The sequence below is a fragment of the Rhinolophus sinicus genome, chromosome 2 (genome assembly GCF_057876585.1).
Source record: "Rhinolophus sinicus isolate RSI-liver-muscle chromosome 2, RSI-T2T, whole genome shotgun sequence".
In the NCBI taxonomy this organism is placed as follows: Eukaryota; Metazoa; Chordata; class Mammalia; order Chiroptera; family Rhinolophidae; genus Rhinolophus; species Rhinolophus sinicus.
In genome coordinates this window covers 14,903,043-14,930,812 of record NC_142502.1, presented here as the reverse complement: position 1 = coordinate 14,930,812, position 27,770 = coordinate 14,903,043, and the positions used below count along the sequence as shown (strand labels likewise).

Below are 27,770 nucleotides of genomic sequence, written 5' to 3'. Positions count from 1 at the left end.
AGAAGATGAACTTTCATAGTTAGAGAGGAGAAGTCAATGCCTGGCTTCAAAGCTTCCAAGGACAGGCTGATTCTCTTGTTAGGGGCTAATGCCATTGGTGACTTTAACTTGAATCCAGTGCTCATTTACCAATCCAAAAACCCTAGACCCTTAAGAATTACACCAAATCTACTCTGCCTGTGCTCTATAAAACGAGTAACTGTCATCCAGGCTGGATGACAAGCACATCTGTGTACAACATGGTTTGCTGAATATTTTAAGCCCACCTTTGAGACCTGCTGCTCAGAAAAAAGATTTCCTTTCAAAATATTACTTCTTAGTGGCAATACTTCTGGTCACCCAAGAGCTCTGATGGAAATGTACAATGAGATTAATACTGTTTTCATGTCTGCTAATGTAACATCCATTCTGCAACCTATGGACAAGGATTAATTTTGACTTTCAAGTCTTATTGAAATAAGACTATAGCTGCCGTAAGATAGTGATTCCTCTGCTGGATCTGGGCAAAATAAATTGGATTCATTCTAGATGCCGTTTAGAACATGATTCATGAAGAGGTCAAAATGTCCACAGTAACAGGAATCTGGGAGAAGTTGATTCCAACCCTCACGGATGACTTTGAGGGGGTTCAAGACTTCAGTGGAGGAAGTAACTGCAGCTGTGATGGAAATAGCAAGAGAACTACCATGTTTCCCTGAAAATAACACCTAGCCGAACAATCAGCTCTAATGCGTCTTTTGGAGCAAAAATTAATATAAGACCCGGTCTTATTTTACTATACTGTAAGACCAGGTCTTATATAGTACAGTATAATATAATATAATATATATATAATAAATACTGGGTCTTGTATTACTTTTTGCTCCAAAAGATGCATTAGAGCTGATTGTCCGGCTAGGTCTTATTTTCAGGGAAACACGGTAGGATTAGAAGTGGAGCCTGAAGATGTGACTGAATTGCTGCATCTCATGATAAAACTTAAATGGATAAGGAGTTGCTTCTTATGGATGAGCAAAGAAAGTGGTTTCTTGAGATAGAATCTACTCTTGGTGAAGATGCTGTAAAGATTGTTGAAGTGACAACAAAGGATTTAGAATATTACACAAACTCAGTTGATAAAGTAGCAGCAGGATTGAAGAGGATTGACTCCAATTTTGAAATGTTCTGTGGATAAAATGCTATCAAACGGCATCGTGTGCTTCAGAGAAATCATTCGTGAAAGGAAGTCAATTGATGCGACAACCTTCGTTGTTATTTTAAAAAGTTGCCACAGCCGTCCCATCCTTCAACAACCACCACCCCATCAGTCAGCAGCCATCAACACTGAGGCAGGACCTTTACCAGAAAAAAGGTTATGACTCACTAAAGGCTCAGTGACGGTTAGCATTTCTTAGCAATACGGTATTTTTAAATTAAAGTATGTACACTTTGGTTTTAGACATAATGTTATTGTACACTTCATAGATTACATGATAAACATAACTATTATTATATGCACTGGGAAACCGAAAAATGTGTGTGGCTCAAAGTGAGCACTTTATTGCAGTATTCGCTTTATTGCAATGATCTTGAACCGAACCCACAATGTCTCCAAAGTTTGCACATAGAGTAGTGTATTTAGACGCTGCCTTGAGGGTGGTAGAGAGCAATTGAAGTATTGAAGCCTGGCAGTGAAGGGGTTAGAATCACACTTCAGAAAGCTAACTCTAGAGTCAGTAACAGGAGGTGGTTGTAGCAAGTCAGGGATGAAATGATGGCCTGAATTAAGGCAGTGGAAGTAAGGATGGAATGTGATTGAAAAGAGTCACCATTTTCTAAGTGCCCATCCCACGTTTGGGAATTATCGGAAAAGCGCCTTAGTTTCTTGCCAGGCTAGATGGTTTCTGTTCTTTCAGGTTTTCTTCAGGATTAATTTAATAATTCATCGTAGTACTTTCTTAGGAACCTTATTTCTCACCAGCTTTCCATCCTTCTGTTACTGAGGAATCCAGAGCTATGTGCAGTGTTCTATGAGCGTGAGACCCAGTATTTGCTGAGGAGATCTGATAGAAACTATAGAGGAAAAAAGGGAACTAGTGGGTATGCTGAATTTTACTGCCAAATAAAGCCCAAAATCTGAATGTAGACTCATGTCTCCTTATACTTGGAAAAATGTCACTTCTAATTTGGTGGATTAATAAAGGAGGAGAGAGTGCCAGACATATAGGCCGTTGACCTAGAATCTATAGTGTTATGTTCATGACTAAGGATGTGGATAATAGTTGTATTAGTTGCTTCATAAACTATAGATACTTAAAAATTTCTATATCAGTATATATGTAGAAATCAATATATTGTTAATCTACTGGTAAGTTTTGTTTTTACTACCCACAAGAGTCAATGGAATAAGTTTTCTGTGGTTTGTGAAATTGAGGAATGTTTCAGGGTTCTCATTCCATATGCACTTTGTTTAGCATTATCTTTTTAAAGTGCCATGCACACGTGAAAAGGATATCATGAATCGATTGGGCATTTCTAGGATTGACAGGATAGATCCTAGGGCATCTAGTTGATCATGTGTTCCAAATTGTTCTGTGTTGTCCCTTCTAAATTTCTTTACATATGTTTCAACATTATGACATGTTTTGCATCCTTAAAGGCAGGGATTTATTCTGTTGCTTTGGAATTCTTTTTATGTCTCTCATAATGCTTTATACAAAGTGAATTGTACACAGCCTTTATTACCTCAGAAAGCTCATTAACTAGAAAACATTCATGGATTTTAATTGTTTTATTTGTTCTTGGTAAAGAATATATAATACTAAATGTTAGTAGCTTAGAGTTATTAACCTAATAATTAAATTATGCATAATTATTTATTATGTAACAAAATCATAAATGTATACAATTATTAACCTAATGAAAATATTTAGCACATGTATGGCAAATTTAAATGGCCTTTCTAGAAATTTAGGACATGCTACTTTTTATTATAAATAATCTACATCTGTAATTAAGTCAGATCAAGATATGACACAGAATTTTGAACATTAGGAGCATTGAAGTATTAGGGTGTACATTTCCTTCTGTTTTTAACAGTACTGTTACACCAAAGTAATGCATGTGCATTATAAAAATAGAAAAAAGTACAGAAATAAAGTAAAAGTCACTCATAATCCCAGGGCCCAGAGGTAGCCACTATTAACATTTAACATTTGGTCATTTTTTTTACTCTTATCCATAGATCTATGTACATCTCTTGTAATCCCGAGACCATACAGTAACACTATATTGTTATCTTTTTTCATTTCATAAAATATCATCAACATTGTTCACATCATTAAACATTTTTTAGAGTATGAGTTTTCCTGTTTTATTGAGATATAATTGACTTACACTGTTGTATTTTAAGTGTACAAAATAGTGCTTTGATATATGTTTATATTGCAAAATGATTACCACAGTAAGTTTTATGGTTTCTTGTCCTATGTTCAAGTCTGTAATCCACTTTGAGTTGATTTTTTGTGTGTATACAGTATAAGAGAAGGGTCCAGTTTCCTTCTTTTGCATGTGGCTGTCCAGTTTCCCAGTTATTAAAGACACTATTCTTTCCCCATTGTGTGTTCTTAGCTTTTTAATTAATTGACCGTATATGTGTGGGTTTATTTTTGGGCTCTCTATTCTGTTCCATTGATCTATGTGTCTTTTTATGCTAATACTGTATTATTTTGATTACTACAGCTTTGTAATATAGTTTGAAATCAGGAAGTGTGATGTCTCCTGTTTTGTTCTTTCTAATAATTGCTTTGGCTATTTGGGATCTTGTGATTCTATACAAATTTTAGGAGTGTTTGTTTTATTTCTGAGAAAAATGCTATTGGAATTATGATGGGGATTGTATTGAATCAGTAGATTGCTTTGGGTAGTATGGATATTTTAACAATATTAATTCTTCCAATCCATAAGTATGTAATCTTTCCATTTATTTGTGACTTCTTCAATGTCTTTCATTAATGTCTTATAATTTTCAGTGCACAGATCTTTTGCTTCTTTGGTTAAATTTATTCCTAGGTAGTGTATTCTTTTTGATTCAATTGTAAATAAGATTGTGTTCTTAATTTCTCTTTTTGACAGTTTTTATTAGTACATAGAAATGCAACTGATTTTTGTATATTGATTTTGTATGCTGAAACTTCATTGAATTAGTTTATCCTAATGATTTTATTTTTTATTTTTTGGGTGGAGGCTGTAGGGTTTTCTATATGTAACATCATGTCATCTGCAAAAAGAGACAGTTTTACTTTTTCCTTTCCGATTTTGATGCCTTTTATTTTTTTCTTGCCTAATTGCTCTGGCTAGGATTTCCAGTACTATGTTGAATAAAAGTGGCAAGAGTGGGCATCCTTGTCTTGTTCCTGATCTTACAGGAAAAGCTTTCAGCTTTTCACCGTTGAGTATGATGTTAGCTGTGGGCTTGTCATATGTGGCCTTTATTATGTTGAGGTACGTTCCCTCTCTACCCAGTTTGTTGAGAGTTTTTATCCTTTTTCTTTAAAAAGAAATTTTTTTAATGGCGAGGATATTTGGAAATGTACTGTGTTGTTGGGCAATAAGGATATTTGTTTATGATGTCCTTAATGCTTTGCAACAGGTAAATAAAATGTGATAAATTATTTAAAAAACAATAGTATCTTCAACTCATGTTTTTAAAAACACAAGTGAAGTTAATTTATAATTAGAGCACTTCTCAAGTGTTCATAAATATTTTCAATGCTTGCATGATTTTAAGTAAAAGCCATTCTATGAGACTTATGGTACTTAAATTACTTAGAAGAATATATTAAGAGGAACTAGACTGATGCTTTATTGTTTAAAAGGAAATCCAGTACTGTATGACCTGTGTCATATGGGAGAAATAATTTTTAAAATATTTTCTTGCACTATTATGAAATTCAGTTTTTGTTTTTTTAAGTATCTGATAATCCCTTAATTCACTACTTACCTGGGAAATGTTTGCTCTTTATTTGCCTTCCTTTCAAATTTATTTAAACAATGTTTTAAAAACTTTTTATTAGAGACAGGTTGCAAGAATAGTACAAAGAACTCCTGAATCTCTTCATGAAGAGTTGCCAATTACTAACATTTTTCCACATTTCCGCATTTGCTTTCTCACTCCCTCTTTACACACACACACACACACACACACACACACACGTAATATGTTTTTCCTGAATCATTGGATATTTGTTGCAAATACCAAACTTCTTTGCCTCTGAAGTACTTGAATGTTTACCAGTGTTTTTGTCACTCAGATTACCCTCGGATATGAAGCTTTTAGGCTTTTCTGGTAGCTTTATTTTTTCACTTTGAACAGCTTGATTGAGGTATAATTGATATACCATACCATTTATTTTAGATTGCATTTTTATTCCTTCCTTCCTCTCACTGGCAGTTGCTGGTACAGTGCTCCCCACCTGGCTGAGCGAGTGGTTTCTTTTGGAGCTGATAAAGCTGCCTTATGAAATCCGCTGACAGGTATATTGTACCTACAGATGATGCTTTTTCTCCCAAAGACTTTGGGTTGAGATTGACCCACTCAGCAATTGCTAACAGATACTCGAAGCGAAAGGTGAAATTTTTGTCCAATTTTGTGAATGTAACTGTAAAAAATTATTTGAACTCTTAAATACTCAAGTCATTTTACAACAAATAGTATTAGCAAGATCCTAGATCTAAAAGTTATCATTTTTCTGAATTTTTGGTCTTGAAGGAAGCAGGTTATCTATAGAATTAAAACGTAAAGAATTGAGGCCCTTTTATTTTCATACTTCATTCTGGAATTAGCATGAGAGATGTTTGAAATGGCTGATTTCCATTTTTGCTTGGACTTGAGATCGTTTGCTCCTTTTTTTTTTTTTTAATATTGCTTGGGGATCAGTGTATTCTTACTGATTTAATAGCTGTATCTAAACTATTAGAAAGCCAAATTTGGTAGTATGTCACTCCTACTTATATATTTCTCTTTTTCCTCCCAGGGATGAACTGTAAAAGCAACATCAGCTTGACCAGAATATAATAATTACAGTGGATTGCTCATCTCAGTCCTCAAACCTTTTTGAAAACCAACAGCATCACAGCTTGTTTTGGACTTTGTTACACTATTATTTTCAGCATGAAAATGTGTGGTTTTATAGGGTTTCTAATTCTTCAAAAAGGCACTGAAGCCAAATTGGTAGACAAAGAATGCAAAGTATGCATCTGTGTATTATGACTTCAACTTGCCCACATTTTACTTTAAAATATTAAATGAAGGGTTTCTGCAAAATGGAAAACTTAGTTTGTGAATTGATTTGGAGGAGTGGTTATTTTTTTCTTAGACACTTAATTCTGTTCCAATATTAATTTATCAGATTGCTTTTGTGCATCAGCTAATACCACCATTCACAAGTTAAGATTCTTTGATTTTTGGATGTCTGTTAGATGCTACTAAGAAAATAGAGATGAGCTTCCTTTTTAAAGCTTTTGATGTGGTGTCATAGAATAGCATGTTGTAGATACAGTCAGCTGCTTTTTACCTTAAAACTAAGCATTTGTAAATATTAAAACTTAAGAAGATGGCAGGTGATGTCCCTTAACACTCGGCTGTTCAGATTGGACATAACTGACATAGTTCTTCCTTTCTCCCGTTAAAAATTATAGGAGACTTGTAGCTCAATATTGTTTCTTCTGTTTCTAATTTGCTGCTGATAATGTATATGAATTTCACGTGCTGTGTAAGCTGTGTCCTAGTTCCTGAACAGTTTATGCAGTGCTGCTTTGCCAAATAAAGTTAAAAGCAAAAGAGGCATTGGTGGTGTTTGAATGTAGAAGGAAGAACAGCATGTTCACCGGCTACAGAATGCTGAGCAAGATCACGGAGAAAAAATTGTTTCTGTGGTTCCCATTTTGTGAAATCTGGGAAGGTGGGAGCATTAACTGAACTGTAGATTTGTAGAATGCGACTCTGTTTCGTGAGGACAAGGATACCTCATTTATCATTTTTCTTTGCCTAACACAGAGCTTGTCCTCTTGTAGATGTACCGTAAATGTTGAATGAGTGAGTGAATGAGTTGACTGGATGTCAGGGGAGAGCAAAGTTGAGGATAAATTTATCAAAACCCATCTCACCTACACATGGACTTATTCATATAATGACTATAAATCAGTGTCTAAGAAGGTAGTAGTAGCACTTTGAGATCTCGTTTAAAGGTTGTGGTTTTATAACGTTTTGCAGTGAGATCTTAGTTTTTCTCAGGATTCTAGAACTTGAAGCAGTATAAGTTCTAGAGCTAGCAGAACTAGCACTCCCAGCAAAGCCTTTCCCTCTAGTGTATAAGTGTGTATGATTCTAACACAGAGATCCTTAGTGAACTGTGAGGCACCTCTCCCCACCTCCGGAAGCCTTAGACATTACTTCTTTAAAAATGGCTTACAATTATGCGTACATCTTTTCACTACTATCTCTTGGGCAAGGTCTTAGGCACAGGAAACTAGCATTAGTTGGTGGCAAAAACTTGTGAGTTTCAGTTCATTATTGGTTTCAGATGCTGCTGTTGGTATTGCTTCTGGACCCAGGCCATGAACCCTTTTGGTCCAGGACTCAGTGTCATTTAAGTTAGTTTCAAAGGTTAAGTATTCTTTAGGATTTAATTCTTAAACTTATGCTCTAGTCTGTATCCGTCATAGCCATTACCAACGTTTTATTATATGTAAATCCCTGTATTAGGTCTTGGGATGATAGAAAAAGGCCCTTACTCTTAAAGAGTTTGCAGTCTGGTTGAGGGGACACTGTATAAAGTGTCACCTGATTGGTATAGATAAATGCTATGCCAAGCATTGCTCTTGGATTTCACACGTTGGTGAGTTAAATATTTTAAATACTGAATAAATATGAATGGACTTTAAGGGGGCATAGTAAATGGGTAGAGATGGAAATAATGAATTTTAAGTAGGTCTAAGAGCTTTTCTCTTTTAAGAGAGTTGAATTTATATATGTGTTGGTCAGAGATAAGAAATCTCTTTAGTCTTTACTATTCCTAATTTCTAAAGTATTTTAGCATTTCATTTTTCATTAATAGAAGTGATTCCTTTACATAATATGAAGGGCAACAATGAAAATTTCATTCAAAGTTTCAGTCTAGTGAGATCCTGTTGCAACAAGGTGTTTTTTTTTTTACAGATTTGATTTTATTAAAGGCCCTCTCAATTAAGAATTAAAACTGAAATTCCAGTTTCTAATGAGGGTTTCAACTCTTTCCCAACTATAACATTAGAAAAAAAGTGGTATTTGGGGGGAAATAGTACAGTAACATTGTCCATGGAAATATTTAAAATCCCATTGCCTTAATTAAAGAACTCATTGTTCCAAAAAAATTTATTATGCTTTTTAAATTGACGATAATGTACTTATACTAAAGCATCTTAAAAATTTAGTGTGTTTTAAAATAGAATAACTTTTTTTAGTAATATCCTAATACTCAAATTCTTTGAAGCTATTCTTGACATCTGATTATCAGCCAAGAAATAAAGCTTCTTAATTTTGTTTCATTAGAGAGGTAGGTGTTTGTAGTTTTTAGCTAAATGTTAATAAATTTCCAATAGTTTGGTATGGTACTAAAAGAACTCTGCCTGTGGTAATTGAATACTAGTATTGTACATGAAATAAACATGAGTAATTTTAAAAATATTCTAAATGGGGTTCAAAACACCAATAACATAATTCTTGCAGGGTATAAATCATCATTTCCTATAGCTTACTGTGTTATTAAAGAACTATATTCAGTAAAACAAATGAGTTCTTATTGGATTTTAGTTTTACCTCCCTCAAGTTCTACCATTTTTCAGGAAGTGAGTGTTTTGTCCCCATTGTACTTAAAGAATGGCTCAAATACAGTGCCAGTAAAAAAGATATATGTGTGTGTGTGTGTGTGTATATATATATATATATATATATATATATATATATATATATATATATCCAGTCTTAATATAAGACCGGGTCTTATATTAATTTTTGCTCCAAAAGACGCATTAGAGCTGATTGTCCGGCTAGGTCTTATTTTTGGGGAAACAGGGTAGGTGGGCTGTTTCTTAGGAAATGAGATGTGAAACATAAGAATGTGTCTGGGAGGTAAATTGTGGACAACTTTCTCTTTAAAATTACTTTTAAATTGGCCTTAGATGCAGAATTCCTTCAATCATGTAATCGACAGGTAAGGTGACTTTAAAAAGTCCCGTTCATCCATTCGACAATATAAATATTTTGTAGACCGTGATTATCTTCTAATCCTTAATTTCCCTCTTTGTACAATAGGGTTGGGATGATTAAAGCCAGGTCAGTAACAGCTCAGTAAATATCAGCACCTTATGATTATATTAAAAAGTTGTAAAGAAGGCTTAAGAATAAAATACAATTTATTAAAGGAATATTGTACACATAGATATAGGACATCTTTTCTGAAGTATTTCAACACCATAACAATCCTAAATTGTTTAATTTCTTCATGTATAAAAGATGTGCGGAAAGACATGCCTCAACAGTTTTTCTTTTATTGGGTATGGCTATAGGTGACATCCTTCCATAGAAAAACAAACTGCACAGCATCAGTGCAGAGTACAAACAGCTGAAGTTCATTCGCAGTCACTTCTCTAAACTGCCCTTGAGAAGTTTAAAATTTTGCTCCATTCTTAACATTCAACAAAATGCTTGAAGTTTTCAGAAAATAAAAATCAATTTCATTTTACTAGAATTAACTTTCCATTTGTTAATGTATTCTGTTACATCTCCAACTTAAATTAAGCTCTTTACTAAACAAACAACCTGTTTCAGATTCAGTGTGAACATAATGTGTTCTACAGTATTTTCTAGAAAATGTGTAATCCTGGCAATGACTGGTGATGCAAATAATTTGCCTTTACAATCCTATGGATTAGAAGAGATGCTAAGCTAGATGCCTGTTTTCTGTAAAGATAAATTTGTGCAAAACTCTTTCGTACTCTGGGAATACATAGCCTGGCATTAGCTAATGACACATAACATTTTATAGCATTAAATAATGGGAAGAACTCATTCCATTGGATGAAAGAAACTGCTGATACTTAAACATGTGACATTTTTATAAAAGCGGCACCCAGAAATTGACTCCAGGTTCTGCTTTTCAATTTAAATGCATTTTTCTCTTCCATCAACACAGACTAATGTTGAAACCCAGTGACTGAAAATGAGCTGCTGTGTTCTAGACCATCAAGCAGTGTTGAGTAAATACAATAAAGGACTAATCCTCTTCCTTGCTCACTTTGCCCTCAGCTGAGTTTCTGTTACAATTTTGACCTGCCAGTGTCTCTTCTTCCACCTTGACTTGTATCTTTTTATGACCATGTTAGAGCTACTGTGTTTCCCCCAAAATAAGACCTATTAATTTTTGCTCCAAAAGACGTATTAGAGCTGATGGTCCGGCTAGGTCTTATTTTCGGGGGAAAATGGTATTTGTAATCCAGTATGAGTTTTTTCTCCCAAAGGTCAGCCTAAGGAGGCAGCCACCTGCATAGCACGATGTCAGAGGCATTGGAAGAACACACATTCACCTCCCCTGACACATCACTGACCTGTTCGTAAGGTTTACAGTTTAGATATTCCTGCCATAGGTAACATCTCATCAAAGGTATAAACTCACTTGAGATCGATTCTCAGAAACAGGTTTGAAGGGGAGAAGGACAAGCAGAGCTTTGGAAGCTTAAAGTGAGGAACAGGAAGGCCACAGACCCAGGCGATGCACGCGGTGGTACAGGTTGCCAGAGGCAACAAGGGGCTTCCAAAAAGTACAGGGTTATTAGCACTGCCATTCTAAGGCCACCTCTTGAGATTCTAAATTTTCTGCCTTGGCTAACTACATATTTCTATTTTCAGGGACAGCTTAGGTAAATCAATTACATTTGTAAAATCTTTAACCATATAGACTCTAAATTTCAAAATATTTCACGTATTTCCCAAGGAAAATCTACAATAAATAAGAACAAAGTTTGGGGATTGTAGAATCTTCTGGGTTTTCAGTAGTTTTCTTAGCCCAGTGAAAAACAAGTTACAAATATCCTGAAACCAATATATGTATCATTTTAGGTGAAACGTGTCCTTGTCCCACCCAGCTATTTAAGTGACACTTATTATAGGTACATCCCATTGATGAGGTAGTCAGATTCCTCAGATGTAATGGGACGAGCTTTCTTCAGTTTCTGTTTCACCAGGCGTAGGCGGCAAGCAACCATGAGCAGCAGCAACGCAGTGATGGCCAAACCCAGTGCCAGGGGCAGCACTGCACCTGTGCAAAGGGAAGGTGTGAAGCGGGTAGGTCAGTGGTTAATAACAGCAGCTACAATCTACCAGACGGTAAGACTTTGCACGCTCTTGCATCTCATCTGCAGAGCTCTCTTAAGGAGATACCTGTGTTAGCACCATTTTGCAGATTCACCGAGGTGCACAGAGATTAAGGAATCAGTTTAAGAGCTGATAGCCTGTCAATGGCAGACCTAAGTCTCTAACCCAAACTTCTTTAAAACCAAATTCTCTACCAGGTTCCTACAGTTAATTACAGAGACCATCAGTACGTCCACAGGTTGCAGCCAGCTCACCCTTATATCCACTGTCATGGGGACTCTAAACAGACAACTGTAAAGATGCTGTGGCCACAGGAAATGTTTTCATTGTCCTAGATTTTGTTTATGGACTCACACATGATCATTCTCTTAAAATAGGCATAGAGTAACTCCTGACTTCCGGTCTGATTAGGGCTTTAAGAAATTTATTTCCTTTTCTAAATCCATTGTTGGAAAGTAACTTCAAAATAATGCTGGTGTGATTTCGGCTAAGGATAGTTGAGGAGTAAAATCTCGAGTTCTCCTTTATCGAGGTTTCCTGCGGGCTTGGTCCTGGACAACCTGGCGAGAAGCAGCCCTCGGAGGCTTCCCGGAGTCTGGAAGGGACAGCGGGTGTCCCAGGTCAGTCAGTCTTTCTTTTTATTTGATAAATTTGATACGCTTTTTGCAAATTTAAGGTGTACAGTGTGCTACTTTGATGCATTTATATATTGTAGCATGATTGCCATTGAAGCAATGTTTATCACATGACATTATAGTACAGTGTTACTGTCTATACTCATTATACTGTGCATTCGATCTCTATGGCGTATTTACTGAGATAAGTCAGACAGAGAAAGACAATTATTGTATGATATCACTTGTTTGTGTGGAATCTAAAGAACTGAAACCTAAAAAAAATAGATCGGCCTTTCTTATCGAGCTCAGCAGGCTCTATTTTTAGTCTGTCCTACTCTACAGTCAGGCCGCTCTTACAGATGATACGGTGGAACCATTTTTAGCTGCAAGGATCTTGCCAACTGGTGGAACGAGAAAAGCCAAAATCTCCATCGCATAAGCTGATTCTATAACATGTTCTTTCATTTATTCATTCCTTCTGCATTAAGAGCCAGGTAGGTGCCTGACACTGAGCTAAGTGCTGGTAAGCAAAGGTAAGAAGCTAACGCCAAAGAGTGCCAGCACTGTTCTCAGGGCTGTGTAGCTTCAGTCATTTCATTCTCACAACCACCATGAGCTACTAGAACTATCCCCATTTTACAAATGAGGGAACGAAGGCATCAAGAATTAAGTGACTGGGGATCTGGGTGAAAAAGGAGAAGGGATTAAGTGATACAAATCAGCAGTTACAAAATAGTCTCTGGGATGTAAAGTACAACATAGGGAATATAGTCAATAATGTTGCAACAACTATGCATAGTGCCAGGTGGGTACTAGACTATTCAGGGGGATCACTGTATAAGTTACATAAATGTCTAACCACTATGCTGTACACCTGAAACTAATGTAAAATAATAATGAATGTCAACTGAAAACATCAGAAAATAAACTTTTTTTTTAACTGAAAAAAAAACATTTTTTTTAACAAAAAGAAAAAAAAGAATTAAGTGACGTAGCCTGTGCAGTAAGTGCTGAAGCCCGGATGCAGCCCAGACAGAGCAGCCCCAGACCGTTAGGGTCCAGCACTCCTGCAAAAGGTGAAGGAGGTGTTCTTTTAGTAACTTCAAGTCTGGGAAGATAGACATTTAAATGAAAAAATGCAATAAAGTATTACAGTTACTATGATAGAATTCTACGTGAAGTACGGTGTGAGAGGCGCGGTGCAGGTATCAGGTTCACAGGACTTTTGCTTGAGTGATCTGATGTATGACGGAGCTTGTCTGCGGGGGTGTGGGAGGTAAGTTTATTTTCTGATGTTTTCAGATTGAGATTGCTAGAGGTGATCCAGGTGGAATTCTCTATTAGGCTCATGGGTTATTTGGGCCTATACATGTGAGAGCCGTTAGCATCAAGATGGTTGCTGCAGCCACAAAAGTGGGTGCGATTGCCAGAGAGAAAGGGAGGCTAGAAACAAGAACCCAAGAAAAACCAGCATTTAAAAGGGCAGCCGGAAAAATAGAACTGAGAAGAACAGAAAACGACAGGTCAGGGAAATGGGAAGGCAACCAAGAGAGGGAGTCTTGGAAGCAGAAGGAAGAAATGATCTCAAGAGAAAAGTGCCCAGCTGAAAGAAACGCTAAGGAGAGGTCCAGTGACGTGAGCTGGGAGGCCACTGGACGTGGCAACCGGGAATCCATTCACAGGGAGACTGAAGGGTGAGGGCCACCATTGTGCTTGTCATGTGCTGGGAGGGGTCTGAATGTGGCTGCAGCTGTGGGAATGAGCCAGCAGGGAAACAGATGGAAACAGAAGAGCTAATAAACGATGGAGAAACGTACCCGAGGAGATGAGGGGCTGCGTCAAGCTTGGGGGAAAGGCTGACTTTGGAAGAAGGGACACCTTTTGCTTTAGTATTGGAGGAAAGAAGAGAGGGTGGGTGCAAACAGTCAAGGGCTACGTTTGAGGTACCAAACATGAGGCAGCTCACTCAGGACAGCTTTGACGTTCTGGGCTGAAAACTGTTTCCACGTACAGCTGCCAGCTCTTCAAGACAACAGGACCTGGCACTGAGTACATACTAAAGGCATTGCGACTACTGGTGTATTTGTAGAATCCCAGGTAAAACTCCTGAAGAAGATTCTCCAGAACAGTCTGGAAGTGTGGGCGCAGGAGGAGGGGATGTGGGAGTTGCATTAGTGACTGTTAGGTACCAAACAAAGTTTAGGGTGAGGCTGGTATTCCCAGAGAGAATTGCGAAAGATAAAAATCTGTGAGAGGCCAACACGTACCAGCCTTTCGGGAGGAGTCGGGAATCACTGCTGAATGGCTCCATGCTGACATTTGGGCCTTAGCTACGACAGACTCCTACTGGCCACCCTGAGGAAGGCAGGTTTGAATGGCTAAGGGCCGTCAGTCCTCCCTGCACTCTGTAAAAGCCACGTAGGTTGGCTATGTCACAAACAAAGTGGACAGAGAGACTGTGGTCAAGCCCTGCTTGTTCAGGACAGGAAAATGATTAGAGGCTACCCTTCTAAATGCGCGTGACTTGTTTAAAGATGAGTTTAGGCTACAGAATAACAATAAAACAGACATATAATCTAGGGGAATTTTCCATTTGCCAAGTCAGATGTGAGGTTGCTGAATTGTCTAATTTGAGTCCTGTTTAAAGCTTTGATGACAAGGAACACAAAATCTCCACACAGTACTTGCTAGAATACGGAAAATTATTCTCTACTTTCCAGGACTTAGTTCGCATAATTTCTTCAGTGTTTTTAATTTGTGTAATTTGAGATTTACAGTTTTCTAGCCCCTTCTAAAACACATCATGATAGTTTTCTCAGAAACCAGTGAAGGGGGTGAATTGGGTATTCTGTTCATATGACTGGGGTTGGCTCTTCTTATTTAAATATCTTGGCAGGGTAAGTCCAGCAGGCCAGCACATCTGTTGTTTAAAAATTATACTGTAATAGGGTGGCTGGATGGCTCAGTTGGTTAGAGCGTGAGCTCTCAACAACAAGGTTGCCAGTTCAATTCCCACATGGAATGGTGGGCTGTGCCCCTTGCAATGCAACTAAGATTGAAAACGGCAACTGGACTTGGAGCTGAGCTGTGTCCTCCACAACTAGAGTGAAGGACAATGACTTGACTTGGAGCTGATGGGCCCTGGAGAAACACACTGTTCCCCAATATTCCTAATTAAGAAAAAATTATACTGTAATATTATCCAGATATTAGAAAGAATACTCTAAGGTAAAAAGAAAGCTTTCTCAACGTTGATAGATCTAAAGATCTATAACTTAAGAATCATATTTTGTTCTCCTAAATTTTCTTATACTGATTAGTTTGCGGGATTTAGGTCTAAAACCTGCCTTTCTATAGGACTAGGTTGAAAGTGTTTTCTTTCTAGTTAAAAACAACCCAAATTACGGAATAATGGTATTCTTCTTCCACTTACTAAATATTCTCTCTATCCTGACACTTTCCCTCTTCCTATTGTCCTCTGTCTTTGTCACTACAACACTTGGAGAGAGAACTGGGTATTTACACTAAGACCTTTACTCTTGTGTCATAAATAACTCAGTCCTAACAGCCATCATTTATATGGCTCCGTATGAGCCAAGCAGTGTGCTAAATGCTTTCTGTTAACTGTCCCATTTATTCTCCCTAACAACTCTGTGAGGCAGGTATCGTTATTACCTCCATCTTACTAATGAGGAAATTGAGATCCAGAGAGATTAGGTAACCTGCCCAAGGTCACAGAGTTCAGTGGTGAGCAAGGACCTGAGCCTTGGCTTCTGATTCTAGAGCCCATGTGCTTAACCACGGTGCCATGAGTGCCTCTTCACACAATGTTATACCTGGAAGGCACTTAGTGATGATCTCGTCTAATCAACTTTCATACAAGAGGAAGCCGAAGGCCAGCGATGGGAGCTGACTACTTCAAGAGCCCATAGCTGAAGTGTGATATAGGAGATGTGAATACATTTCTTCTGATCCACAGGTCACTGTTCTTGCAGCCGCATCTATTATCTTCAACTAGTGGGTATGCAGTTCTGCAAATGTTTGTTTATACTCTGCAGTGAATTTCCAACGTTTATATTTACCTGTTTCTGGGGCAGGGTGTGCCCCTCCTCCATCGCTCTTTGACTCAAAAATATAATTTTCCTCTTTTTTGTTCTTCCCTGAGGAACCGCTATCTGCGGAAAATAAGTAGAGCATATACTGAAGTTACATCTGAAACTTTAGGAAACAGACATGAAAATGCAGCTTATTTATTTTTTTAGGATGGACTTAAGGATTTACAGGATCTATTTCTCGAATAAACATAGACCTATGTTTGATACTAACACATTAGATAACTAATGTGACCAATTCAATAAAGCAGAGTGTGTGGCTAGTACAAAACCACTGGACAGAGAAAGGGGAACACACTACCAGAACTCCCACCCTAACCCGAGGAGGAGGGGAAGAACTCAGTTAGAAAAGTCAAGGGTAATCTCTGGACTTCATACAATGGAAAGCAGAAAAAGTCCAGAAAGCTTTGTCTTCATTAAAAAAAAAAAAAAAAAAAAGTGTACGTAAGGCACTCACACATGCTACTTCACTTTCTCACCTTGACCCTGCGCCATTTTTTCTGGTGAGACTCAGAGGTTCAGCACTTGCCCAGGTCCATTCAAGCAGCAAGTGGGCCACAGACTGGATTTAACCTCAGGGTCTAACTGCGTGTTGGTGAGAACCAGCACTTCTGGCTTAGTGAAACGGTGCTAACTGTTGAATCACTCTACTCTGTTGTAATATACTATTGAGAACAAATGTTCAGAAAGATCAAATATTGGAATTTCTAACCCCAGGTTCTGAGGCACAATAGATGTGCCATTCTATCATTTCCTGCCTAGTAATTTATAGCATCTGTGTGCTTATTACATTGACAATATAATAATGAGTTAGGGGAGTTACCCTCATGCTGTGGTGTGATTTCAAGTGAGAGTTTTGGAAAATACAATGCTTAATTAAGGCCATTGCATTACAAATGATCTGAGGACAGGAGGAATTTTATGGAGAAACAAACAAAAAATTGAAAGCTCCTTTATTCATAGAGAACGTTTCATCAACAGAAATGTTCAGAACACCTGCAACTGAAATAAGACTATTTAAAGGTAGCATATTACAAAATTCTTTGGTGATTTGTACTAAGAAATATACATGAATTTACTAAAGATCACCAATCAGCTGGATGATGGACAGCTGTAAAGTTATTCCAGATTCCTACTGGAGCCAGAAGGCGATGATTGAAAATGATCTTTGCAGTCCCTGCATGAGCTGCTCCCTGGCCTGTCTGCTTCAGACATTCCAGCTGGCGGTGACGGCAAAGGTTGCTCACCGCGCTCATTCAGTGGATCAGGGCAGTGAGCTTGGCCCATGTTTGCTTCTCTCGGCCAAGGCCACAGCAGGCTCCCTACGTTCTGCTGAGCTGTATAAGGAGCCGTGCACAGCGGCCCACATAGAGCCAATAGTTTGGGCTTTCCTCTACAAACTCTGAGCCCAAAGAGAATGAAAGATGATTAAGGCCTAAGCAACTTCTTGTAGGCTAGAGAATCAGATTTACCCTTCAAGTTGATTTCTATTATATTATTGTCCACCTGACGGTAGTGGCAGAAACCCCACTCCCTTCCAGAACAGTGAGGGGAGGGAAAGGAAGAAGAGCAGCCAGTGTGAGACTAAATGAAGACAGAGACCATCATGGAACCAAAGGGGAAAGAGACAGGCAGGTGACAGCTATGTGACTGTGGCGTGGCTGCCAGGTGTAGGGTCTGCTCAGCCATGGAGGAAAGGGGGGCGTGGCCTGGAGCTATGGAGACCTGTGTCCCAGCAGGACGGGGACAGGGAATGTTGGATCTAAGTGATGGGGCTGGTGCAGCACGAGGGCCATCGAGAACTTGGGCTCTGGTCAATGTGGCGAGGTGATTTCAACACCTTTGGATGGGTGTGAACCAATATAAATTCAAAATAATTTGGGGGCCAATTTAGGGTTGTCAATTTATCTTACTTTGCCAAGACATGAAAAGAAATGGCCATTTACTAAGGCCATCACCTTCACTTCATTATAAAGAATATGTCTAAACCTCCACATCACGAAGGATTTAATAAATTAAAAGGACAGCTCTTGAAATAGAATAAATTTAACCTTATAAAAAAAACTCACTACACTGTCTTTCTTTTTCTTCTTTTGCCATGAGTGGATGAAAGCTTTATGATGGATGGGTCCTGACCCCTCTTCAAATGGCTGTGGGTATTGACGTCTCTAAGTTCTGTTATCCTTCTTTTTGACTCAGACTGTCCAAGCTGCCTCGGTCAGGTCCCCAAGGCTCTCCATATTGTCCTTTGTTCCCAACAAGCACTCTTCACTTGGGGCAGCTGGAGTGCCTGGCTTAAGTATTTTTACTCCCAATTCCATTTGCTCATGCAATTATTTAAAATCCTTATATTCTACTTATTCAATTCTTTCCACCCATTCTTTAGAGCACGGTTGAATGCCCATGCTCATCACAAAGCCACGACCAACCTGTCCACTAGGCACAATGGGCATGGAGCCTAGGGGTCCACGGTACTTTTAGGAGCCCGCAAAAATATTTTTTATTTAATGTCTTTTAAAATCACAAGAAAACAATATAACAATAATGAATGTATAATAGTGAGTCTAGCCCTGAATTATATTCATCTCTATACCAGCACAGTCAGAAAATATAATATTTAATTTTTTTAATGGAGGAAGGGGCCCATGCAAGTCATAATGCAGCCCTACAAGTAGCCAACCCTGGTGACTCCAGGGCTTCTAACGCCCTCATAGAAAGTGCACACCAGCAGGTCTTAGGGGAGCTCAGCTGCTTCCTGTCGCTGGAGCTAAGAAAGAAGGTCTTTCAGCACACAGGGAGGCTTGCTGCATAAGCCATCATCTGGCTGGGGCTGGTATTAGACTGCTACATTCAATCCTGTTTTCCCCACTGATTAGCTGTGTGACCTTGTCTCAGATTTTAACCTCTCTGCGCCTCACTCAGTGTCTTCATCTATAAAATGTCAGAATAAAACGAGACCATGATATAATTCACTTTTGCAAATACTTCCTTTCGGTAACTATCCTTTTAAAATAGTTAATGTCTTAGAAATTATTTTTTCCCCTCTTCTGAATGACCTATTGTGCTATATTTACCATGCATAGCTACCCATTGACAGAGGGAGTTGCAAGGTGGTTGGAAGGCATTTTAATTTCATGAAAATAATACACGCCACTGCACGCTGAGCAAACACAGCCCACAGCGCCCTGTGCGGTCCCCACCGATGAGCCTCAGTGGTCAGCGTGTGTGTTCATTTGAGTATCCCGATATTTGTACATACCCTGAATTGTAACCTTAGTGACATGCTTGGGATAAATTCCCAAAATAGGATAACTGGGTCGAGGCACACACAGTTTTCAGGCTTCAGAAACTACCCTCTGGAATGTTGCAATGGTTTTAATCCCACCAAAAGCACATGAGACTTGCTTCTCTGTACTCTTATAGGCTTAATTAACCTTTTTCCCTTTGCCAACGTGATAGATGAAAAACTGCCTCTCGTTACTTTTTGTACTATAGTCTTAATACTAATCTTAGTATCTTTTTAGTATATCTTCAATGAATGAAGGTTTTTTTTATCCTCACAATATGTGTGTGGGGGAAGGAAAGCAGCAGAAAATTTAACTTGTCCATATTCATTGTACTAGTGATGACCCTTATTAAAATGCAGGCATAGGTCACAAGCAATAATGTATTTTTAAATCTATTTATGCTATGCATGAAATTGGAAGCTGGGGATTCTAGTCTGGTGGTCTTCAGGATCATCGAGGGGAAGGGAGGAGAGAGCAGTGGTCTAAACGGAAACCACATGCTGGGAGGGCCCTTTCTAACATTTTCAAAGTTATGTTCTTCTCTTCCCATTTTCTCTACCCCAGATTTTTAAAAATTGTGTTTTTGATGTATATTTAATCACACGTAAAAATGCTCATAAGTGAGAAAAATAAACATTTTGTAAAAACAATATTACCCTAATTTTGTTAAAAGTGAACAAATTGTGTGTGTGTGTATGTGTGTGTAAATAAAAGTAACCAGAAGAAAATGAAACAAAATATTAATGGGGAGTTTTGCTAGATGATTTCAATTTTCTTCTTTATATTTTTCTGCATTTTCCAAATTTTCTACAGTAACTACATATCACTTCCATAATTAGGAAAAAACAATATATATTATATGTAATAACTGGACCACTAATCTCTCTGCCTCTGCAAAACTCCAGTCTTTACATCTTCATAGCCCAAGTCAAAGGCTCATTACCAAAAAGAACAAAAACAGAGATTGCAAATACATTTCAAACCGGGTGCCAGTTCCCATCAGCTGGCGGTGGCAGCCTGCAGCCTTGCTTTCAAAGGGATTCTGAGGCGGAGCCTGACTCCCCAGGAGCCAGTGCTGGGGTCACTGAGCAGCAGTACCTAGCATGGGTAAGGGTTGAGGGAGCAGTGCGGGAACATTGGGCTACTGACCACTCCTCAGACGGACTCTCAGTGCCAGGTGAGGAAACTGAGGTCCAGAGATACGAAGCAACTTACTCCAGGCTCTAAAGGCGGAGCCAAGACTAGAACCTAATTAAGGAGACCTGGCCTTTGGTCTCCACTCTGCCTTCAGTGAATTCATTCATGATCAGGAGGGCCTCTCTACCCAGGATGTGGTGAGAGCTCCCCCATTCTGGCCTCTGAGAACTCAGTTCTCTTTGTCAGCTCTTCATGCCTTCCGCCAAAAACACCTGGTGTCCCCTGAGTCCTGTTTCTTAGACGGCTGTCTTCCTTCCATACAGCCTTCCTTCCATACAGAGAAAATGACTAAAACAAGTCCCAGGGCAGGGCTGCAGTGACTGATTTGCCCGTTAGGTGGCAGCATCAACCAAGAATTGACCAGAAGCTGGCGTTCTGAAGGGCACGTAACCTAAACTATCAAAAAGAAAGGCTTTGGGGTCGGCCGGTGGCTCAGGCGGTTAGAGCTCCATGCTCCTAACTCCGAAGGCTGCCGGTTGAAGGCTGCCGGTTCGATTCCCACATGGGCCAGTGGGCTCTCAACCACGAGGTTGCCAGTCCCACAAGGGATGGTGGTCTCCGCCCCCTACAACTAAGATTGAACACTGCACCTTGAGCTGAGCTGCCGCTGAGCTACCTGATGGCTCAGTTGGTTGGAGCATGTCCTCTCAACCACAAGGTTGCTGTCTTCTCAACCAACAAGGTTGCCTTCGTTCTCGCAACCACAGAACAACAACTTGAAGATGAACAGCCCCCTCCACAACTGAGATTGAAAGGACAATAACTTGACTTGGAAAAAAGGCGTGGAAGTACAAACTGTTCCCCAATAAAGTCCTGTTCCCCTTCCCCAATAAAAAAAAAAGAAAAAAGAAAGGCTTTGTATGGAATATTTTGCATGGAAGCACTTAACAAAAGATTGGAAGGAAATATACCAAAACCTTAGTTGTTTTCAATGAAGTGGTATTTAGAATCATTTTCTTTCTGTTTGTTGCTTTTGTATCTTCTGCAATGAACAAAAACTTTTCATTCAGAAGTTATTAAAATAGTGACAGATTATTTCAGTTTAATGTATGTAGAGTTTGAGTGCTGAAAAGACATTCCCAAAAGCATATAGAACTGTGATAATCTCTATTTCTGACTCATGTCATATAATCGTGCAAATATAAAGGTGTAAAAAAGAAATCTTAAATGATACAATTCTGTAATGCTTCAGTGGTATGAATGTATTTAAAAATCTTATAGCCTTGTTAAAAAATTAAAAATTATAGATTTGGTTAAATTGGAGGCATGACACTGAATTACTAGCACATGCAACCATTTCCACATGACGCAATATTTTCTTTCTATTCACCTGCTTAGTGTGAAGAGAGCTCACATGAAAATACAGGGGTTATGCTGCTTCATCTCAAACTAGCCTAAGATCTAATACTTAGGGTATTTTCACTAGGCTCTTTAACATACGTGTTAAAACTTTCTAACTAACTTATTGACAAGCAAATGTGTTGATACCGCTGGAGTGTGTATCTATGGGTGAATATATGATTGTATTTAGTAGGTGTTTCCTACTATAAACATTCAGTGCAAATGTCAGGAGCTGTTTTTTGCTTTTTGGACAAATTCTTCATTTTAACTCTCTTCTGTCTTTTAAGGTATTTTCTTCACACTCTTCATATATAACCTTCATTTTGAGCCCAGTGTCATAATAGAAAATGAGGCTTTTTGTGGAGTGTTTCAAGTCCTTACCTGGCACCACAGGACCAATTTGACTCTTTGGTCCCCAAACGGTGGAATGATTCCTCTTCTCTGTGTCTGATAATGTAGCCGGCCAGTTTGGGGCAGTGGCTTTCTGGGACTTTTCAAACAGGACACTCTCTGCTGCATCTTGGCTGAGTCCTGTAGTTCCAGGCTGGGCCGGTGCCACGTGAGTCACCATTTTCCTGTCAAGGCTCACTGAAGCATGAAAGAGCTACTGTTACTCGTCAGGTTCCTTATCTGAATGCTAAGTAAAGCCACTAAATTTGTAGTAGATTTAAAGTTGTGGATATTTGGGCATAACAGCCTATCTATCTAAAACATGTCAGAGACCCATATAAAAAGTCTCTCTTATTTTCCAACAGGTAATCTTCTCTCTTCTTCCAATAATTAACTTTCTAAATGTCGCACACAAATTGACAAAGACAAAACTTAAAGCTAAGGTTGTGAGATTCTTCATCTGCTTCTTCCAAATGATACTTCACTAAACTTTCTGCAGCTTTTCTTTCCTGTGGGACATGTTTATGTATATGACATCACAAGGCTGCCTGACAGATCTGACTGGGCCATACCTTAGTGGGTCATAAACTTTCTAAACAAATTGTCAAAAGGAAACATTAACTCACTTCAGTTAGCTAAAAAAGCACATGCTATCGAGCATTTTTTAGTATGTGAAAGAAGCTTTTGGAAAATTTAAAACAATTTCTTAAAAATGTAAGCAATATAGAATATTTGACCTTTGTAACTAGCATAACAAATGCTCTTTTAGTTAAGGCATAGCTTGTTCACATAAAGTTGTACCGGACACCAGGCAGAAAAAGAGCAATAGTGAGTTAGCACTTTATTATGAGAATAGAGACATCCCTTCTACTCCAAAGGGCCATGCAGCCGACTCACAGTTTTGACAGAAGGCTTCATCAGACCCATCCGGACACTGCTCCACTCCATTGCAAGCCAGGGTGATGTCAATGCAACAGCCGTCGTCACAGAAGAAGTGGTAGCGTGAGCAGACTTTCAAGCATCCTGTTTATAAACAAGACTCAAGTCACAGGGTGTGGGAAAGTGAAGACTTCCACAGTGTCAAGATTAACACAGGCTAAATGTGTGATGAAATGCATGTGGGCAAAGAGATGCAGATAATGAGGAAACACCTAACAGTCTGAGCTGGAGCAATAGGTTCTGGAAAAGTTAGGGAGTCTCTTCTTGGTTCCCCTGCCCCAAATTAATTCTCAGGAATCACTATGGGCTCTTCATCTGAGGGCCGTTCTCGGAGCCGATGCTGCCAAAGACATGGGAAGAGAGAAGCCCTGTGGCCTTATCCATCCACACCTGGGTTTCCTCCCTCAGGTGTCTCACTCTGCACCGGTTCCTTCATCCCATCATCTCGGTAGGCCACCTAACATGGTTATTTATACCTCCTGCATGGCACTTGGGTGGCTTACCGTGTTTTCTTAGAGACACCATTTTATACACACTATGTCCTCTGTTTTCGTTTTCTAAGTAATAATTTTTACTGAGATTATCTTTCTACTATTGATCCCTATGTGTTGACTCTCATACATCCCTGGTGCTGTAAACAATACACAGCATCTTTAGATACTAGCTGGTTGAATTCATTTCTTCAAATAATGAAATTGTCTCTCTTTTGGAGCTCTTGGTAGTTTTCAATCCACATTTTATGAATATAGGAGACAAATGTGTTTTCTTGAAAGTCATCCCCCCACTCCCAATTAAGCCAACTTTATTAGACTCAGCTACATACCATGTTTCCCCGAAAACAAGCCTCAGTTAAGATTGTCAGCCAGACGGATGCGTTTAGTACGTTATGACAATGTTCCAGAAGAAGATGACATGACTGTATTTGAATAAATGTAGATTATTGTACATGAAAAATAATACATCCCCTGAAAATAAGCCCTAATGCATCTTTTGGAGCAAAAATTAATATGAGACCCAGTCTTATTTTCGGGGAAACACGGTAACAACTAAGTGACTTTTGGACGCTGGTAATGCAGATTAAAAGTATCAGGCTAGAAGTAGGTCGTAAGAAGCTCCATAATTTTCCAGGGACAGGATGGACTAGACAATTCTCACAGGACCTGGGCGAGTGGTAAATGATGACAGTCTGTTGTGCGAGGAATCATGCGGGGTCTCTGCTCCTGCTCCCAAGAGAACGCAGGATATGGTGAGGCCAAAAAAGAACACCCACGGAGCCATAGATAGGGGAGTCATACTAGTATATTCTTGCTGGCGGCACTATACTCTCACTGGAGGCTGGATCCACACTGTCCGCAACCCACCATCCTAACTGCAACCCGCTCTTGCTAGCTCAGCCACCATCTTCTTGCTAGCCCCCATCTTTCTCTGCTAGCGTAGCCACAGCAGTTATATTAGTGGCCAATGGCTCACTGGTTACAGCTGACAGCCAACTAGCCACAGCTGATGGCCATCCAATCACAGTTGATGGCCATTTACTACCTGAGCCAGCACCTTTCTATGTGAGGCCAAGAGCCTGGAAACTGCTTTCTGGGGCTCTGTCCCCACACAGTCCCTTGAGACAAATGGCTGAGCACAGAATACATGCTCAAGCGAAATCCTGGCTACATATTCCATTGGGAAGCAGTTACATTAAAAGGCTAGGAAAGGTGTCCATCTGAGCGCAAGGCAATTCAGAGAGGAAGAAAATACAGAACAGAAATGGTAGTTACATCGCGTGAGAAAGAAGAAGAAGCAAAGAGCCCGCAGTGATAACTCAGGAGTTGGACCTAGAAAGGAGAATTAAGTTTCAGGCTCAGGAAAAGAGAAGGAAAAGTGAGAGACTCTGAACACCCAGAGAGATACAGCTATACTGCTCACATTCCTTAAGTTCATGGTGTGAAAACCCTGAATACCTCAAGGTTTCACATATTCCTTGGTAGTTTTGGAGACAGATCCATATTTATAACTCACCCATTAATTTCTGGATTAGTGGTCTCCAAATTTTTTGACCATGCATCCTGACCAGTAATGTATTGGTGGACACGCCTCTCCAATCTATACGTAACAGGCAAGCACTGCTGGGTAACATATTGCACATGTGATAAAATATACTGAGAACTTAAGATCAAAAGTTCATCAAATGTAAGTCCTGGTTTCTTCTTTTTCATCCTCAAAATGTCTTGGCCATTTGTGGGGGATCCTATTTGGGGATCCCTGATGTAGGTCAGACAGAAGTGTTTGTTGGCTTGACTATATTATTTTTCCCCAAACTTGAAATCATGCAGCCTCTGTATCCAAAACTGTACCAAATTATTATCACATAAGCAGGGGTACGTGCTTGTCTGTTTACCCCAGAGAGTGCCATCCTCGATGACTACTGCAGCTGGTCATTAGCTACAAGATCAGTATTTATACTGCAGGGGAGAGAAACACCTCTTGACCCCCCACCTCTGGTTTTCAGTGTCTCCCTGTGGTGCTTCATTAACTTGAATTCATAGTGTATTACTCCAGTCTAACCACCGAGTGCCTCCAGAGAGCAGCCATTAGTACCACAGCCATTCTTTTTTATTTGCTAGGTATTAGACCTATACCCAAGTGGCCTTTCAGTGATCAAAAGTGATTCACATAACTGTCTGCCACTTCAAGTACATTCTATTATCATCTTGGAGAGAGGCCAGAGATGTACAACTGGCAATTTACCTGTGGAGCCGTAGAAAATTGGCCTGAGTAAAAAGCCAGGACAAACAAGGGGCTGCTGAGGTGTCTCCATCTGCTTCTATCAGCGCAGGCCCTTTCTCCCTCCCAGGCAGCTCAGCTGTGCAAAAGCAATGCCCTAATTTCTGTAGGGGATGACAGGTTATCTCTGTCTTCTTCCCACGAGCACGTTTCTTTCAGCATCAGCACTTGACTTGGTCCCTACCCAGGTGCCTGCCCTCGATCCCAGGAGAACAGCCCTCGGGGCCACTGGTGCCCTGCTGGGGAGTGACCAGCGGGAGCCAGGGCCACATTTTCAACGGCCTGGTGCACGCCCAACACATGAAGGCACTCAGCAATGCTTTGAGTAACCGCCTGGCCTCCCGTGCACCTGCAGAAATCAACAGGCCTGCTCGACTGGGGCTGGGCTGTCAGGCTCCACCCCCTCACCGTCACAGCCTCGCGGTGCTGCAGTGGCTGGGAGTTTGGTGTCCGGCCTGCCCCTGTGTGGTCACCCCTCTTTCCTCACAGGACGCGTAAGCCTTGGCCAGACAGAGTCAGCCACCCGAATTCTGAATGCCGCTCATGCTCTGATTCCCCGTGGACGGCAAATTCTCGAGGTTGCCTAGTCCTTGGGACTCTAAAATCTCCTTCCTTCATTTCTAAGAATGCTTACTGAGCTGTATCTTTGATCTTTGTCAAGATCAGCAACACTAGTAGTAAATCAGTCATATTCCAATCTTTTTATCCTGATTTTTCCAACTACTGGCTTAATCACCATCCAAACACTAAGTCATCAAAGATGTCAGAGACATGCTGCGAGTTTCCTAGAGCCGTGGCTAGTGACAGTGAAGGTCCAGTAGGGGCCCAGGGCAGGTGGAGGGGCCCCCACTCCATGCCCAGCGCCTAGCACAGCTTCTGTGACTGCAGACACAGAGGACGTGTCACCAACTGGACGACAGGACCTTCACTCACAATACCTCAGAACTCCCTCAGAGGTTACCTGTGGGGGCTTTCCCTCTGCCATACCCCTCTCCCTACACCTTTAGTGCTGCCAGATTCCAAATAATGTTTTTTTTAAGTTGATGGGCTAATCTCAGAAATGTAGATGTTTGGGAAAGTAAGACACATAGATAAATGAGATAAATGCACTTCCACTGTGCAACAGAAGGGGAGCTCCGTCCCAGACATGTAAACTCTGTTATTAATGGACTTATGCATATATGTAAAGTGTCCATGAAAAATGTTAAGGAGTGACGTCATAGGAATGGCGGCAGCGGGACACACTTTTTGAGTTCTCCTCCGGATCTTATCAGAAACGGGACGTTTATAACCCATCAAAGGACTCTCTGCTCATCACGCAGAACAGCTAAGAGATTGGTGCAAGGATTACTTGCAGGTGGGGAAAATTGGGCGAGCAGGGGAAGAAGGAAGGAAGTGGAGCGGCCCATCTGCGGCGGTGGAAACGCCATCAGTATCTGTGGCTGTGGAAATGCGGTCCGCACCTATGGTTGTGGAAACAGCCTGCATCTGTGGCAGTGGAAACGCAGCTGGCATCTGCAGCTGCAGAGACGCAGGGGATCCCAGGATGGAACAGAGAACACAAAAGCCGGGAGGTGGGCTCTTTACCCTGTGTCCCACAGTGAACCTCTTCTGCCGCGGGGGCAGCATATCCAGCATTTGAGGCAATAACCTCAGCTAATACCTCCAGTTAAACCTTAGGCCGGACAAAGGACACAAACTCCATACCTGGGCCCCTCCCCCC

General features: G+C 40.0%; 2 protein-coding genes across 4 annotated transcripts in view; one reads left to right on the top strand and one right to left on the bottom strand.

Moving 5' to 3' along the window:
• PCMT1 (protein-L-isoaspartate (D-aspartate) O-methyltransferase) overlaps nucleotides 1–6,826 on the top strand; it is a 45,454-nt gene extending 38,628 nt beyond the window's left edge. For 2 of the 3 annotated variants that reach the window (XM_019746919.3, XM_019746918.3), the window contains exon 8: nucleotides 6,015–6,826. Coding sequence is in view for 2 of the 3 variants with exons in the window: in XM_019746918.3 (XP_019602477.1) it covers nucleotides 6,015–6,027 (13 nt within the window). In the remaining variant the exon portion in view is untranslated. Of the gene's footprint in view, nucleotides 1–5,431; nucleotides 5,515–6,014 lie in introns of all 3 variants that reach the window. The other variant, XM_019746917.3, reaches the window with a different exon arrangement.
• Nucleotides 6,827–9,414: 2,588 nt separating this feature from the next.
• LRP11 (LDL receptor related protein 11) overlaps nucleotides 9,415–27,770 on the bottom strand; it is a 52,252-nt gene continuing 33,896 nt past the window's right edge. The window contains exons 4-7 of the mRNA XM_019746915.3: nucleotides 23,231–23,356; nucleotides 22,325–22,531; nucleotides 16,089–16,181; nucleotides 9,415–11,333 (exon numbers count right to left, since the gene is read on the bottom strand). Of these exons, the coding sequence (XP_019602474.1) occupies nucleotides 11,179–11,333; nucleotides 16,089–16,181; nucleotides 22,325–22,531; nucleotides 23,231–23,356 (581 nt within the window). The 3' untranslated portion in view covers nucleotides 9,415–11,178. The remainder of the gene's footprint in view (nucleotides 11,334–16,088; nucleotides 16,182–22,324; nucleotides 22,532–23,230; nucleotides 23,357–27,770) is intronic.